The 16,764-nt window shown below is 45.1% G+C and overlaps 1 protein-coding gene across 1 annotated transcript in view; it reads left to right on the forward strand.

Annotated features, from left to right (window-relative positions):
• Positions 1–16,764, forward strand: part of LOC135916904 (cell adhesion molecule Dscam1-like) — a 257,332-nt gene that overhangs the window by 81,595 nt on the left and 158,973 nt on the right. Inside the window, exon 3 of the mRNA XM_065450351.2 lies at positions 10,058–10,396. Coding sequence (XP_065306423.1) covers positions 10,058–10,396 — 339 coding nt within the window. The remainder of the gene's footprint in view (positions 1–10,057; positions 10,397–16,764) is intronic.

A 16,764-nucleotide genomic window follows, 5' to 3' on the forward strand; every position in this document is an offset into this window, starting at 1 on the left:
CTGAACCACTTTTTATCAAAGTGGATAAGGGCGTTTGAAGAGAAAATAGGCTATTTCAGGAGTACTTTATCGCAAAAAAAGTACTTCAATGAGTTCAACAGAAGCGGAGTTATCGGCAATCAAATGGGCGGCCTCCGCTATGCCCCCGTTCCTGCTTCAATGCATTGCGCTGTGAAGATTACGGCTGAGGCGGGCGTGCCCATAACGCTCCGCCTTCCATATGTCACCGCGGCGGGCAGTTCAAATTTCATTTGGTACTATTTATTTTATTTATTTACAGAGTACCTACATCGCCATAAAGGCATTACGTAGGGGGGAACAAAATACAACCAGTAATACAAAGAAGCTTTCGGATAGATATACTGACAAACAGAATCACTACAATAGCTGTTAGAGAAAGGCGTACAAGTAACGTGAAACAAGCAGGTTTCAAGATATACAACACATACATTTGTTTTACAAGAGCGCCGTCACAGCATTGAATAGAATAGTTCGTTATTTGACACATTTACTATATCATTTGATAAACTGTTCCATTGTCTAATTGTTTTGGGGAAAAAAGAGTAGTAAAAAGTGTTTGTTCTGCAGTTATAGGCTGAGATCTTTTTGTTGTTTTTATTTTTGTTGTGTACGTTAACTTAGACGCCACGACTTCCGATTTTGGTGTCCACGACGCGCTAAACGTTAGCCAAACGCGGCTGTATAAATAAAGCGTCCAGAAGGGAGGGAGGAGCGGGCTTCTGTTTGAAAAGAGAGCGTTTGGGAGAAAGGTGCTTACGAGCTCCACGCGCCGCAAACGACAGCAAAACTTGGCTGAAATTTTCACAGCAGCCTATGTTACCCGTGGGCTACGTCATTTCACGAAGTCCGAGGGGTGGTTCTGGGCCCTTTTAAGTTGAAAAGGTAGCAGCAACTCAAAAGAAACCTCAAACAGAACTCTTGTAATTACACTTCAGGGGGAGGGGGGATGGTAGGCTTTGGCATCGCCGGCGGGGCCTCTTACTTCGGTGGGCGCTCGGGTCCCTCTGAGGCTCAGACATTTACTGCAACTGATGTCACCAGCGGAATAACGCAATGCCAGCCTACGAAAGTTGAGTGACACCGTTTTCTTCGTACATTTGCCGTGTTGCTACGCAGTACACTCGGCGGCTGTGGACCGTGCGTGCCACTGTGTAAACAGTCTGGTGTCGTCGCTGCATCGTAGCTGTTGGCATTGACGTTGTCGATGCTTGTGTCATTGCGTTTTTTTTTTCACTAACCACCTTATTCCAGGCGCATGCTCTATTGTGGGTATGAAGCATGTTCGAGGGTTGTCATTGTCACGTACGCCTCCTTTGTTCCACCGGCGCTGTTTTCGTGAGCGCGAGCCCTGAATACAGCGCTCAGACACACCGCCGTCGAGTGTCAAGCACAATTCCTACGCGATGGCCACGTAGTGTAAGGTTTGTTCGGTTCAGAAAAAGGTGCACGGCACCTCAAACGAAAAAAAGTGCAGGGGGTGCCGGGCCGCACCCACTCGCTGCAAGGTTCAAGGGTGCAGTGCACCACGGCGGCACCTTGCCTTGCACCCCGTTCAATAGAGCACGGGGGTGCAGGGTGCACTGCTGCACCTCGTGGAATCGAGGGTCTAGGTGCAGTGCACCGTGAATAGGTGCAGAAGGTGCCGAGAAGCTTGGCTGAATCGAACAGACCTGTAATGCTCGTCCGTTCCAGTATATTGCTCATTCTGGCCTTCGAAATACATGCCCAGCCGCCACAGCTCTCAGAGTCTGTGTGTGCTGCGTGAAACCCTGCACTTATCGCCCAGCACTCTACGCTTGCATGAGCTTGCCTGACATCTGAATGTCTATGGAGACACCTTAAATTTCTGTAGCTATTGGATTTTCTTGTTTTGATGCTGTTGATGACTAGGTGGTTCGACGGCGACAGAAATCATCACAGTGCGTCGTCGATGACGACAAGGGCCGCCGTCCGTGCAACAGAATGGACGGGCGTACGAGTCAAACCCGAATTCGAGCTCCTGACTACTGTCGCAGTAAAGAAAGAAATAAAAACCGAGAACTAAGGGCCCTAATTATAAGCTGTGCTTATAGTTAGGGCTATAAGCATAGCTATAAGCAGAGCTATAAGCTGTGCTTTTAAGGTTGGCGTTTGTCTGCAGTCCCTAGAGGGCAAGCTCGTTTGCCCCCCCCCCCCCCCCCCCCTTGCTGGCTCTTATCTTTCTAATTTTTGTACTTTGTAAGCTGCCGTGTTCGCACGGCGCGTCTGTGAAGTTTGGCGGCTCGAGCTTTGGCAAACGCAGTGATAACGAGGCAGGACGCCATGCATCCAGCAAAACATGCTGCGGGCAATCCCTTCAGTTCAAGAGTATCCGTTTTTTTTTTCGGCCTCGCAGTTCTCGCGCACATTTCTTTTTCTTTCGTTGTCTGACTGGAAGCACATTCACTAACGAGTGCGCGTGTTTGAGTTTCCTTTTGCGGTTAGCAACAAACTATAGAGGGATCCGGGTTCCTACAATGCAGGCGCGGCTGCGTGGTCTGTCTCCGGAAATGAAGAGGCAGCAGGGCGCCGATACCGGCGGCGTCTTTCCACCGCCTGTTTTCGGGTTCCCCCGCAAACGATGTGTCAACAACGCGGCCCGTTCTGTTTTTCTGTTCGTACTTCTCTTTCTTCGTTGCTCACTTTAGCCGGAGCAGTGCCTTTTCAGATAGGAAATGCGATGGTTGAAGGTTCGAAGCAACAATCGAGTTTGTAGGTCTCTCTCGCGTCGGACGTTTTGAGCCAAAAACAAGAGAGTATTAGATGCGTACAAATGAGAAAGCCCGGGGAGGCAAAATCTGCAGGCACTAAAGGCATCCTTTTACATACCGTTGGCCTAGGCATCAGGTGGTGGTTCAGTCCTTGCTAGTCCCCTGGTTAGGTCACGTGGCAGAGTGACCGTAATGGACAGCTGCTGGCCCCGGGTTCGATTCCAGGACGAGGACGAATGTTTCTTTAAAGGGACGAGCAGCCGCTCAGAACACGACTCCATGGATAACTCCGCTGATGGAATGATTCACTATCGCAGTGGCTTAGGCGAGCCATGTCTTCCTCATTAAACGTTGATTTATAGTTTTAATTAATCACTAAATGTATCGAAAAGTGACCTTTGGCGCCCCGCACGGCAAGAACATGAAGCTGCATAAGAGGTCCACCAAGGGACCTTCTACTAGTGCACGCGGTTACTGGTCTTTTTATTAGCATTGAGATGTAGTATACTTTTATTATTATAAGTTTTTCCTGACTTGCCATGTGGAGATAAGCCTTCGTTTGAAGTGAGCAGAAAAGGGGCGCTGCCTTCGTTTTCGGTGAGTTGGCTTGTCTCGTCTATTGACAGAACAACGATGACGGTGCCAGCCAGCCGTGATGTAGGCGGGTCCGTTGGAAAAAACGTTGTACAAATATAAGAAATGTCTGTACAACAACGCGAACTTATTGCACCAGCTTTTTTTTTTATTGTCAAAAGTGGTTGAACAGGTTAACATGTAGGTGGTTAACCCCAGTTATACTTACTCCTGTGAAAGCAGGAAGATGGGCTGCTTTCCCAATTTGCGAGGCGGGCTGTCGACATCGCTCTCACTTCTCAGCGTTGCCGGAGGAGGGACTCTTACATTTTTAGCAGTGGCTCAGATCGAAAAATTCTGCTTTATAAATATCCACGTGCTTTTGGCGATCACCGCTGCAGATGTTAACGCTATCGAGGGGGAGCTTTGCGTTGCGCCATAAAAAACTAGGCCCTTAAAAATCGTTTGTCAGACCCTTTAAGTGAAATAATTTCTTTCTGACACTCCCATAAAGGTTTTGTATTTAGCTTTGTGCTAAAAGGGGTGCATGAGAAATGTTTTCTTTAATAATAATAATAATAATAATAATAATAATAATAATAATAATAATAATAATAATAATAATAATAATAATAATAATAATAATAATAATAATAATAATAATAATAATAATAATAATAATAATAACAACAACAATACAACAACACTTTATTGCAATCTTGCAATGCGGTATATTACATATGGGACCTGTCAAAGCAAAAAAGAAAAAAAGAAAGCTTGCGTGACTAGGCCTGGCAACAAAGATCACTGCGTTCGCACACAAAGGATCACATCATTTAAAAAATAGCAGGAATCCAACTGACAGCAACATCGAGGAAACAAGGAGACACAGAAGAGAGAAAAAAAAGACTGACAACAAACATATGAAGCTTGACAATAGCTTAGCCATACTCTTTAAGCTACGCTTTGTAACTCGAGAAAAAAACATAATCAGGAATTTTATTGAATATTTGAGGAACGTAGACACACCTGCTAACTCTGCCATGTCTACTTGTACAATAGGGTACAATGTAGCGTATGACTTTCCGTAATGCTCTAGGAGCAATATAATAGCGTTTGAAGTCGGAGTTCCAGAAGCGTCGTAAAGCAACTGTTTGTATATATAGAGATTTAGGCAAGAGGAGGCCTCGAGACAAGAACAAATTAGCGCTGTCAGTCACGGAAGAATTGTACGCAACACATTTTAGCGCACTCTTCGAGATGCTTGTAAATCAAGGACTGCCAACGAGCATAGCAAAACGAATACAGTGTTGCCCCTTCCTAGCTATGCTGCATGCACTGAAGGGCATTCGTAATCCTTATTTTCACAGATGTCGGTGGAAAAGATGTAATGTTAAGCAGCAAGAACGCGACGCGCATTAGTCTGGTACAAACGTGTACTAAGTTACTCGTGCCGCATTAAATCATTGTCAAAGAATGCACCCAGACATTTCTTTGCGCTCACGGACTCCTCTGGCCTGCACTTGCATGAAGGTCATTTATGACCATGCAAAAACAGGAGTAATTCGGCAACCGTCGCCTTGAGTGGATTTCTAAAACATGCAAATTTTGTTTTGTTGCGCGTTCAAAGACAAACAGGTATTAGCGAACCAAGTAATCGCATCGCCACACAGTTTGTTGTAGTAAATTAATGACACTAAATAATAATAACAACAGTTTACTGAGCGCGAACAATCTGCCGGGACTTTGAGACGAATATATATATATATATATATATATATATATATATATATATATATATACAAACAAACAGGACTGTTCGAATTTTACACCAAAAACTTCCAACAGGCTTTCAGTTAGGATATCAGGTAGAGAATATGCTACATTCTGCTAGTGCGCTTCCCCGCACTGACCGGCACAAGATGGTGGACGTTGACCTAAAAGCGGAAATAAGGCAGCAGCACTCAAGATGGTGCCGTTATCCTAGTCACCATCTCTTCCTTACTTCATGCTCACTGTTTGCAAGCCTACTGGCGGCTTCATCGCTGCCGGGAGTGGCTGGTAGGCCATCTTGAGTAAGCGCAACCTAATAGTGGGGAAAAGGGGAATTCCAATCTTTCGCATAACCCCTATTTAGCACTAAAAACAAACAAGGACGAAGGAAGGGCGCACCGCAAGCACTCGTGGTGTGTTCTCTGCCTTCATGCGTGTCTGTGTCTAGCGTCATGTTATCGACGGGCTTTCCATCCTTCTTAACGGGCCACTATGTTTTCAAAGAGTAAGCAGCAGTATACGCTTCGAAATGAAACGCCGTCTTTTTCCGCCATCTTCCTTTCGTATTTTGCTTGGCGCCCAAGGCATCACGATGAACCTACACCAACTATTCCGAATTTCAGTTCTCCTTCGAAATGACCTTTCCCCATTACTGTCATCGCTGCATATGCTTCTCAACTCGAAGCTCCGCGGCTTTGAGTTGAAGGCAGGAAGCTTTATCGTGCTGCCTTCTAATCCTCCCCGGCGCCGTAAGTCATGGCCGCCTCATCAAGCTCTGCCACGCACCATTATCAGGCCGCGACGACCACTGACCAAAGAAAAAAAAAGGAAAAAGAAAAGAAAGAAAAAGGAAAGAGAACCAAAGAGCCCATGAGAGCGCTGCGTCTTTTCAGTGAGCGGGCACGTGAGATAAGTTGGCATTCGCGGTACAAAATGAAGCAGGTCAAATAGCCAGTAGCTAGATTACCTCGAATTTGCATTTTCGCAGCGTGCAGAGCGTAAAAGCCCACCGCGGCTTCTTCGCATTATCGAAATTTGCGACAGAGACGTAGGGACGTCGTTTAGGCACACGTCTATGACGCAGTTATACAGGGTGCCGCAACTATTATGCGCCAAGATTTAGAAATATGCAAATGCCATGTAGCTGGACACAACCGTGGTAATGTTGTTTGCCGTCGCTTGGAGATAGCTCAGATTATCTTTTCTTTGCTTTCCGCCTAATTACGTAATTAGTCCTAACAAATTAAGCAACGTCTCAAATATTATAATTAGATGAGAAGTGTTAATGAGAAAATTGCAGAGCAACGGCGAAAAACTCCGGAAACAGCTTTCTGTTGCTGAATACGTGCTACATAACAGTGCTTTTCTTAGTGTGAAAATAAAAAAAGCCCGTGGACATGTGCAAAATGCCTCGAGCGGCCAGTCGCGCGGCAATTTTGCGTGTATTCGCGGGATTTTGCTTGTATTCGAGTTCGCAAAGGATGCGTCACCGCGGCACACAATTACGAGCCACGCGGAATAAATAAAACAGTCGCTGAAGGCGACGCTACACCTGCAATGGGACTCGAGCTAAGAACAGCTGCACACCCTCGGTCTTCGTAAATATTTCTATATGTATGTATGTATGTATGTATGTATGTATGTATGTATGTATGTATGTATGTATGTATGTATGTATGTATGTATGTATGTATGTATGTATGTATGTATGTATGTATGTATGTATGTATGTATGTATGTATGTATGTATGTATGTATGTATGTATGTATGTATGTATGTATGTATGTATGTATGTATGTATGTATGTATGTATGTATGTATGTATGTATGTATGTATGTATGTATGCGACTGTATGTGCCGTTTTTGAGTTCATCACTATGTTTATCATAATTATCACCCAGCACTTGAAGTAGCCTGTCAGGCGATCATCCAGGCTAACATGTCCAGGATATCGTTAAAGCCAGTACCTCCCTAAAACTGGGATCTAGGCGAAAAGTCTTAGGGTTACGGAAGGCGTTGTTTACTGTGCGCGCGCGAAACTACGAAGATTCGCATTATGTGCAAGTCGCAAGAAATTAGGAATTTGCACTGATTACGGATAACGCCCTCCAAGACATTTGAAACAGATTCCTGTAAGATAGCTTTGCTGGGCTTCGATCAGTGATACCGAAAAGTCCCGCAAAGCTTTGAAAAAACTTTGTTTATGTATAGCTTCCGAGTTCCGACCTCATAATTTCCACTTAAACTTGACACCTTCCACGCTTACGTAGGCACAGGCCGATAAATTTATGAGATAGTAACACAAGAGGTCCTGGACCTCTTGTGTTATATATAATATATATGAGATAAATATATAATATAATAAATATAGTAATAGATAAATAGATAATAATAATAACAATAGTAATAATAATTATAACAGATAAATATAATAAATATATGAGATAGTAACACAAATAAGTAAAAAAAAGCTGCTTTCGTAAACGCTTTCGCTGCGTTGCGATCCTGTTCCTTGCGAGACTGCATTATTTTCTTAACTGTTGCCGATTGAGGGTTCGTCACGCTGCGGTCGAAAGCACCAGTAGGCGAAGCTAAAGTCACCGGTCGAAATTAGCCAACGATCTTCTGCGCGATTCTAAGTGACCATTTTTTGTTGCTCGTCGAGATCTTCTATACTTGCTCCTATCGATCAAGATAGAAAGTAAAGGCTTCTCTGTCAAAGAGAGAGAGAGAAAAAAAACTACCGTTTGAACATCTGTATGAGGACTGCGAGACGCATGTCCGTGCCACGCCCTTTTCTTGTCTCACGCTGCCGCATAAAGGACGGAATACCGGCTGCATCGAACGAGTGCATCGAAGCACCGTGTGTTCGACGAAGCCATTTTTTTTTCTTCTAGGTAGCGTATGTAGGCTTCTAGTCTGTCAAAGTGACTACATCGTTATTACGATAAGACCATTTTATGCCGACAGTAGGATGAAGGCGCCTCCTACCGGTCCCCAATTGCTTATGGTATACGTCAATGCACTCCCGCATCCTATGCCCCGGAGATTCCACAATTTCGTCGCACTACCTAGTTCTTCGCCGTCCACTAGACGGCCTCTCCCTCCGCTTTGCACCCACATTACGCATTACGTGGTCTGTTCTACTCCTATTAATCTTCTTGGAGATATTAACGAAAAGGGGAGAGGCAGAGATCACTCTATAGAAATACAGTGTTTAGCCGTCTACTGCTATGTATTTCTGTTTCTTGACGCTGCGTGTATTATCTTTCTTTTTTGTTCCATCGCTCGTAGGGTAGCTGGTCATTGACCTTCACCACCATCCAGTCATTGACCACCATTGATTGGTGTATCTCTGAAACGAAAGACAATTCTTGCAGAGGTAGCCGATATTAAATGCTGCGGCCATCAAAGCTATACGCTTGCAAGATTAAACACAAATTTTGTGCTCTCCGTCACTCGTTTGCCGGAGAGCACTCGTATGCCAGGGTATGCGTTGCACAAAGATGGATAGGTGGGCTAGTCGGCAATGCATTCTTAGAAAAACTTAGGGGGCTATAAAAACACAGGTTGCAGAAAAGGAACACACACCACATTGGCATGTCGTGCGTGTGCCTTTTCTACGTCCTGCGTGTTTAATACGCTTCAAGTTTTTCTAAGAAGCTCAGCATGTTTTTCAGCCTCTTGACAAAATAATGAGATCGCTTTTCAAGCAGGCCTTCCTTTTTTACCTTTTTTTGCTTAGAGGCACGATGAGGCATTTCTTATACATCTCACGAGAAATGCCCTTGCATTTCAACGAATTCTTCTGGACTGACTTTCTTTTTCCTTTGTCCGGTACTCTTTCGTCCAAAAGCCTATATACCTCGCGGTGTGCGAGACATCTATGCTCGTCGCAACCCGACAGACATTCCTAGAGCGTTCGCGTCGCCGGTGCCGCCGTGCTGTCCCTACTTGGACGGCGCATGCGTGTACCGCGCGCCGACTGTTGGAGGTCGCGTAATCTGTAACGGCGGGTGCTATGGTCGGGGCGAGCCGTGAAGGCTGGCGCCTTGAGGACGGCGCGCGCCCAGTGTAGTAGGTCACGTGATCTGCCAAGCGTCGGAGGCGCCGCACAGTGAAATCGCAAAGGGAGCGGTGGCAGGGAAAGTTTGCTTTGTGACAAAGCACGCGCATCGCCCGCTGCCGGCTTTCTTCGTCGCTGCAGCGCCTGTGACGGCGAGTGCTCGCAGTCATCGATTGAGCTTTGTTTGCATGTGCCTTTCGGTGCATGACACCGTGCGTGTTTCTTTAGTACCTGGATATTTACTGCAATTCGTACCGCATATATAAGTACTAGCCTTAGTTTGCATCGGTGACAACCTAAGACTAAAAGGTTATATGTACGCTGGCCAACTCAAACACAATTTGCATGGATGCGCCAGCCAGTTAGCTTCGCTTGTTTGAGACGCCACGTGGCTTTACGCGTTTAAAACGGCTATTTTCTGCGTACAGATCTGTCCTTGTCTCGCTGCATTTAGGGTAAAACCTGCACATCTGCTGAGATTTTACGGGTGATCCTATCATATCGATGCACAACCAAAGGTCAAATATTTAATTTGCAATAGCCAGCTATTATTTTCCGGCTATTCGAGCGTTGATATTAGCAGACTAAAGTGCAGACTCCAGCTGGCTAGGTTCCAGTTCGGAGGTGAAGAGCAGATGCACTGCGTTTTCTTTTTTTTTGTTTGCGGGTGGAGCTTGTACTGAATTCTTAGGTTGTGACAGACTAATAACACTTTGCTATAGCTGTTAGCGGTTCATTCTACTGGCGAAGCTGCGACGCTCCTCCCTAGAACTAAACTGGCGACCGTTGCTTTGTCCCGCCCGTTTTGTGGTGAGATGCGCAATTGCCCGTCTGCTTCTGGGGCACGTGAAGCATGCCTATCTTATTTTTTTTTTTGGCGCCTCGTGACGCAGGTGCCCGTGGCGAGCCCCTGCCGCCCACGTCGAATGGCGCCGCCCCGCCTGCGTTCCTGCGCGAGCCTCCCGTGCAGACGGTCTTCTCCAACTCCACCGGCGCGCTGGTCTCCTGTTCGGCGTCCGGACAGCCTCGGCCCTCCGTGACGTGGACCAACGAGACCGGCTCGCCCCTGGAACCACTTCCCGGACTGCGCCGCGTCAGGCCGGACGGGACGCTCGAGTTCTTCCCTTTCCGCGGAGAAGAATACCGCCAGGACGCGCACTCGACCCGATACCGGTGCCGGGCTTCCAACGCCCTCGGGACCGTGGTCAGCCGGAGCGTCCATGTCAAAGCGAGTGAGTGAAGCTTATATATACTCTTACAGTCCATTAAACTTTGGGGACTATCGTGTATACTAGTACGTGGCAGTGCACCGCTTTTGATGAATGGCGGTATCTTGTTGTCACGTGGTCTTAGCAATGAGAAAGCAAACACTGCCGAACTTAAGTGTCTAATTGAAAAAATAAACAACGAACACTCAAATCACAACCAACAGTGGTAAGCCCAGTCGTTGATTGTCGAATCTGAATGTCTCGGCTCACGGTTCAAGCACTTAGCTAGGAGTGGACGCTCCGATAGAGCTAAAGTCATGCGGAACGCTATAGTAGCGCTTTTCTGGCCACTGGTGTTCGTTGTGAACGGTGTGCACACGCGTAGCAGTCGTCATGTCGCATTCACGAAAGCCGCAGCGGGTGGCGTTCTTTCGGTTTGACTTCCAGTTTCGGTTTCTGCGGCGTCATCACACGTGTTCTGCGGAGAAGCGCCTACGCGCATATTGCGATTTCATCTTTCTTTGTGACGAGCAGTCCATCGCAATGGTACCTTTAGGTGCGCTTTATCTTTTCTGGCTTCGATTTGTGCTGTCGTTAATATTTATCACGTTCCTAGCGAGTATTAATTGTGTGGCAAAAGGTAGCAGTAATCTTACATTTTTCTTAAACACAAGCAAACGGTGGTATAGGGAAATGCGTTTACTAGACAGTGTAATGCAGACACCACATCTATCGGAGAATTTTGTTAAAAAAATTATTTACGCGTGTTGCGTAACTACAGGAACAACGGTCCGCTATGCGAACATTTGATATCAGTATTTATATACAGATTTATTCAGGAAAGACTGAATATAGAAAAGACAGAATTAAGAGTTATTGCAGTTCAAGAAGCATTCGGAGCACACGTTTTTCTGAAGAAGGTAGACGCCACCTCGTGTCATTATTAACAGGTAACAAAAGCCAGAAATACTGTAGCCAGCATACGACATAAATCACAAATGAATTACTGGACTGCGTCATATCAGAACACACTTGTTTAATCCTACATTAGTGGTTTTTGCATGTCGATCGCTCAATTTCTATGCGATCACTTGCGCTCTATACTTGCGATCACCGCGTTGGCCAGAATTTTTACCCTTCCTTGCACAATGCAAACAAACATAACTTACACTATTAAAAAAACATTGTCCGAGTCATTAGCGTGCCAAATTTGCTTTTTACTGCCCACTATAACCTAGTTTAAATGCAGCAGCGGCGTAGTTACCTGAAGCAATACAACTGATGCGCTACCGCTTGCACGAAGTAAAAGCGAACGTAAGTAAATACGAAATTTGTCTTTCTCACATCCTTTTTTTTCTTCCGTCTTTTCCTCTCTCTTAGCACTTTTCAATCCCTGATCCCCTCCCCCATGCAGTGTAGCATGTATAGGCGACCTTACACACGCCGCTAGAATTATCCGCGTTCCAATGAAGTGCTTTGTTTCTTTCTCCCTCGAAGTTTCAAACGATCAATGTCTCATATTACAGCGACATGTTCGCAATGTTCAGTCGCGCGTGCGGTGCGCGCTGTTTCAACTTTTCGGATGCGTTTTGATAAAACACTCAAAAGCACTAATGGATGAATCCTACCACACATCCTATTGAGACGACGACAAAGAAACGACGACGTGATTCCTTCCACGGTGAGACCAGAGCCGAAACCGGATCGACTGTGGATTTGGCTTGTTTCTGCTCAAGACGTCCACTTTGTGCGGCTTCATATAGGCAACGTTATCAAGCGCTAAATCTCGTTTTTTTATTCTACATTTCATCTATGTTTCTGCCACATAAATTTATGAATCTCGACGTAGGGCTGCCGCATATTTTTTTTTTTTTCAGCGAAAGCAACGCCACCTGGTGGCAGACATAAAGTGAAATTTCCGACTGCAGCGCCCTCGCTGGCAGGAACACCAAAGTGGCCCCAGTGTCCGGGGCCCGGTTCAAGTCCGTCGGCTGTTCGTACACGTATCGACTATCATGCATTCCAAACTAATTGCTGGTGCTCTCCTACCTTTGACAATGTTCAACAGCATTCGAGTCGCGTGCACAATCATATTAGACAAAACACTTTAGCTATAGTATTGGCGATAACATTGAATAATTTATGGATGCAGTGGGCACGTTTACGGCCGAGCGATAACTAGATAACCGCGATAATCTGGCGAAAGATTGATCGCTGGCAAAAAGCATGCGATGTGATGCATTTCGCGTGCGATACTTTCGCACGCGAAATGCGAGAGAGAGAGAGAGAGAGAGAGAGAGAGAGAGAGAGAGAGAGAGAGAGAGAGAGAGAGAAAGGGCTTTTTATTAGAAAAACAGAGAATTTTGCCGGCGTGTACATAACCGCTGGCATGCTACTCTGTATAGGGATGGGGAATGCGATTAAAAGATTCCAGAAAAGAGTGGGAGAAAGAAAGGATGCGAAGGTTGTGGGTTTGGTTCCCACCTGCGGCAAGATATTTGTTCATCCACTTTAATTTCCATTAATTTCTAGTTTCTTCATTTCATATATTAGGCACAAGTAATTTCCCCTATGTTGTCCTTGGTGTCAGTGTTTGTTGGCTTCTTATGATATGACTAATAAATATCGGGCCCCTCGCTTAACCCCCCTTTCTTCTCGTTTATATATATATATATATATATATATATATATATATATATATATATATATATATATATATATATATATATATATATATATATATATATATATATATATATATATATATATATGTCCGACGACCGGATTGGAACAAAGGACCTCTAAGTTGTGATCTAAGAACGCCAGCAAATGGTTATTTCGGCAGCTTGTCCTTTACACTCACGAGGGCTTGTTTCAGTTTGCGTACAGGAATGGGAGTTGCCTCAACGTTATATTTACGGATCCCGCGTAATAATATCTCGCTTATCCCGTGCACCCAAGAAATTGGAGCGAGTTTCTTCCGACGGGCACTAGCAGGCTGGAAAGGGTTGGACAACCGGTGTTCCACTGCATTCATCAACGCAGGGGGGTAACTGCTCGGTCGAAAGGTCCTTCCGAATCGTCTGCACATAGGAATTCAGGTCTTCAGCTTTAGTGCAAATGCGGCTCACACGGCCCAAAAAGGGAGGTAACTACTGACCTCTTGTGAGTATCAGGATGAATAGACATGAACTTCAGGTACTCGCCAGTACTCTATCTGTAAACGTTGAAAAAAAAAATGCATCATTGCTCCTTTTTACCAGCACATCAAAATAAAAAAAGGAAGTTTCTGGTCTGCCTCGATCTCCGCCGGGAACAGAATTGAATGTGCCTGTTAAGATGCGTGGTGAAAGCTTCCAAAGCACAGCGCTTAATCAAGCAAAACCAGTCGTCGACGTAGCAAAGAAAAAAATTTGGTGTTAGGCTTAAAGAAGCAAGCATGCGACTTTCCAGCCACTTCAACGTCAGATTTACAGCTGTGGCCGAGACTGAGGCACCCATTGTCGTGCGGTGGACTTCCTTGTATATGGCCTGATCAAAACAGAAGTAGGTGTTACCCAGGCACAAAATGACGAGCCTCTTGAAGTCGGGGATACGAATTGGCGGCCTTTCCGGTAGAGCCGGTTAGGCGTCGAGAACGGAAGCGCACGCTTCCACGGCCATGTCTGTGACAATGAAAGTAAACAGAGACACAACGTCAAACGATACCATCATCTCACCGTTGTCGAGGGCCAGATCCCGAAATTTCCCATAATATGGGTGGATTTGCGCACATGCGCGATGCCTTTTCCTACAAGAAGGGATACAATTCTGTGCGGAAAGCCGGATAGCTTGTGCGTGGGATAACAGGTAAATTCCATGGTGTACGTCTTTTTTGTGTGGGATAAATCGCGCCGTACAACTGTACTGTCAGCAGTGAAACGCCGTCACGTTGGGCTTTTAGCAACGGCGCAACATTAACACACCCTTACTGCAGTGCGTTGGGCAAGTTTGTTGTGGGCGAAGTAGTAGTGCCGATGCAGTCGCCTATCGCTAACAGGAGCTTTCCATATACGGGCAACGAAAGCTGTATTTCTAGATGGATGTAGGCACAGAGAGAGAATGGCCGTAGTATTTAATTGATAGGCTTCTGTGTTAATTATGCAAGAAATATCATCATGATTGTTATCACCATTACGATCATCAAAATCAGCATCTTATTTTGATGTCCACTGCAGAACGAAAGGATGTCCCAGCGATATCGAACTGCCCGTGTCTTGCACCAGATGCCATTATGCCTGCAAATTTCCTAATTTCACCAGACCATCTAATTATCTGCTGTCTCTGACTGCGCTTCGCTTCCTTGGTACCCATTCTGTAACTCTAACAGTCCACCAGTTATCTGCCCTATGCATAGCATGTTCTGCCCAACGGCATTTCTTCCTCTTAATGCTAAACTTAAACTTACAGCGCAAACACCTAAGACGAACCACAAAAGGAAGATACGACACACACTATACAGTGTGTGTCATATCTTGCCTTTGTGGTTCGTCTTAGGTGTTTGCGATGTAAGTTTAAGTTCAGCATTATGTGCCAACTAGGCCCAAATGAAGTTTTACTGAACTTCGTCTTAATGTTAGCTAGAATATCAACCACCCCCATTGGCTCTCTAATCGATAGTGCTCGGTTCCTGTTCCGTAATGTTACATCTAACATTTTTTTTCGCTCCATCGCTCATGTCGTGGTTCTTATTCTCAAGCTTCGTTGTTAACCTCTAAGTTTATGCCTCATTTGTTACTACAGGCAGAATGTCAATAACTGCGCACTTTTCATTTCAAGGGTAGCGGTAAGCTGCCGGTCATTACTTGGTAACGCGTCTCGCAACCGCTCCTATACATTTTTACTCTTCTCTATATTTCCTTCTCGTGATCAGGGTCGCATATGAGTAATTTGCCTAGAGAAGCGTTCTCTTACACACATTCTAGAGACCGACTGCCAATCACGAGTTCTCAATTTCTTGCCACGCTATTGTACATTACCTTTGTCTTCTGTATAATAATAGTAATAACCTTACTCTTACACTTTCTCGGCTAAGGCCACCAGTTAATTTGTTGCAAGCCATGTACAGCGTTGCTGAACAGGACTATGTCATCTTTTAACCGCTAAGTAGTTAAGATATTTGCCGTTTATTCACACCTCGTAACTTTTCGCAGTCTCATTGAATACTTCTACGCATGCAGTGAATCGCACTTTAGAGATTGTGTCTCCATGTCTGATTCAAGTCTTCACCGGATGCAAGAATATATAGGAATGAAAAACATGATAAATTTATGTTTTTGAGCGTATTGGTATTACAAAGTTGAGGGAGAGAAAGTATCCCTTACTTTTCTTTTCGGTGCTGAATCATATATTTTAGTGCCCACAGTGCGCGTGGTTTTATGCGCGCATGTATCAATCATCAGGCTGTTCAAATTTTGTGGCGTCCGTCGCGGACATTATGGTCACGTTTATAATTATCTTGTCTTTCCGCCGAACAAGAACACGCGAGAAAGCAAAATATTGTCAGCCTTTCAACGGGAAGGGAGCCTGCGACGAATTTATTTACGACAGGCTTCCACGTGGCCGGACGAAATGCTATCTACATAAAAACATGCATGAACGCAAGCAGTGCGAGAAGACCCGCTGTATACGTAATGACATTGATATTTGCACACGTTTTTGCATTTTTATGCACTGGCGAACTTGATGTTATGGTTGTTGGCACGATGGTTGGCCGGATTTCACACACGACGGAAGTTGTAGGAAAAGAGGTAGGAATTGGAGCGCGTTTCGGTATTGCAGTTTCACGGTGAAGCGTATGTTTTTTGAGCAGAGAAACAACATTTATTTTGGATTCGTTTTCATTCCAGTGGCGTTCGCGTGCCCGAGTTATCTTCAGAAAAAAAAATTATTCTTTAAAAAAAATGAAAGGGAGTGAACAACGCCGTATTAAAAGATCTCGATCCATATTTGCAAAGAGAAAAATGTTCCTACTGTGGAAGATCAAATGCCAGTTAATCGGTATGTGGGACATTTGATCAGCGGCGGTGTTTAGCCGATGGCAGACATAACTTATTCGAACGAAGAGCTTTGTGCATTTGGTCCCTGATATTCTTCTTCCCTTTTCATCTGCGTGATTCTAGGGTACTTAGACACAGTGTTACCATCGCCGTAACCGATGTGACTTCACCCCAAATGCGCATGCGTAGTCGGCTGCAAGCGGCATTGATAACGCCTACGACTGAAGTGTAAGGTATGCCCATTCCCCTCCCCACGTGTAGGGTAGCAAACTGGACTCAGTCTGGTTAACCTCTCTTCCTTTCCTTCTTCCCTTCTCCCTTCTTTCTAAAGTACTCCATTGAGGTGCAGACGGC

This window comes from Dermacentor albipictus, chromosome 3 (genome assembly GCF_038994185.2).
Source record: "Dermacentor albipictus isolate Rhodes 1998 colony chromosome 3, USDA_Dalb.pri_finalv2, whole genome shotgun sequence".
In the NCBI taxonomy this organism is placed as follows: Eukaryota; Metazoa; Arthropoda; class Arachnida; order Ixodida; family Ixodidae; genus Dermacentor; species Dermacentor albipictus.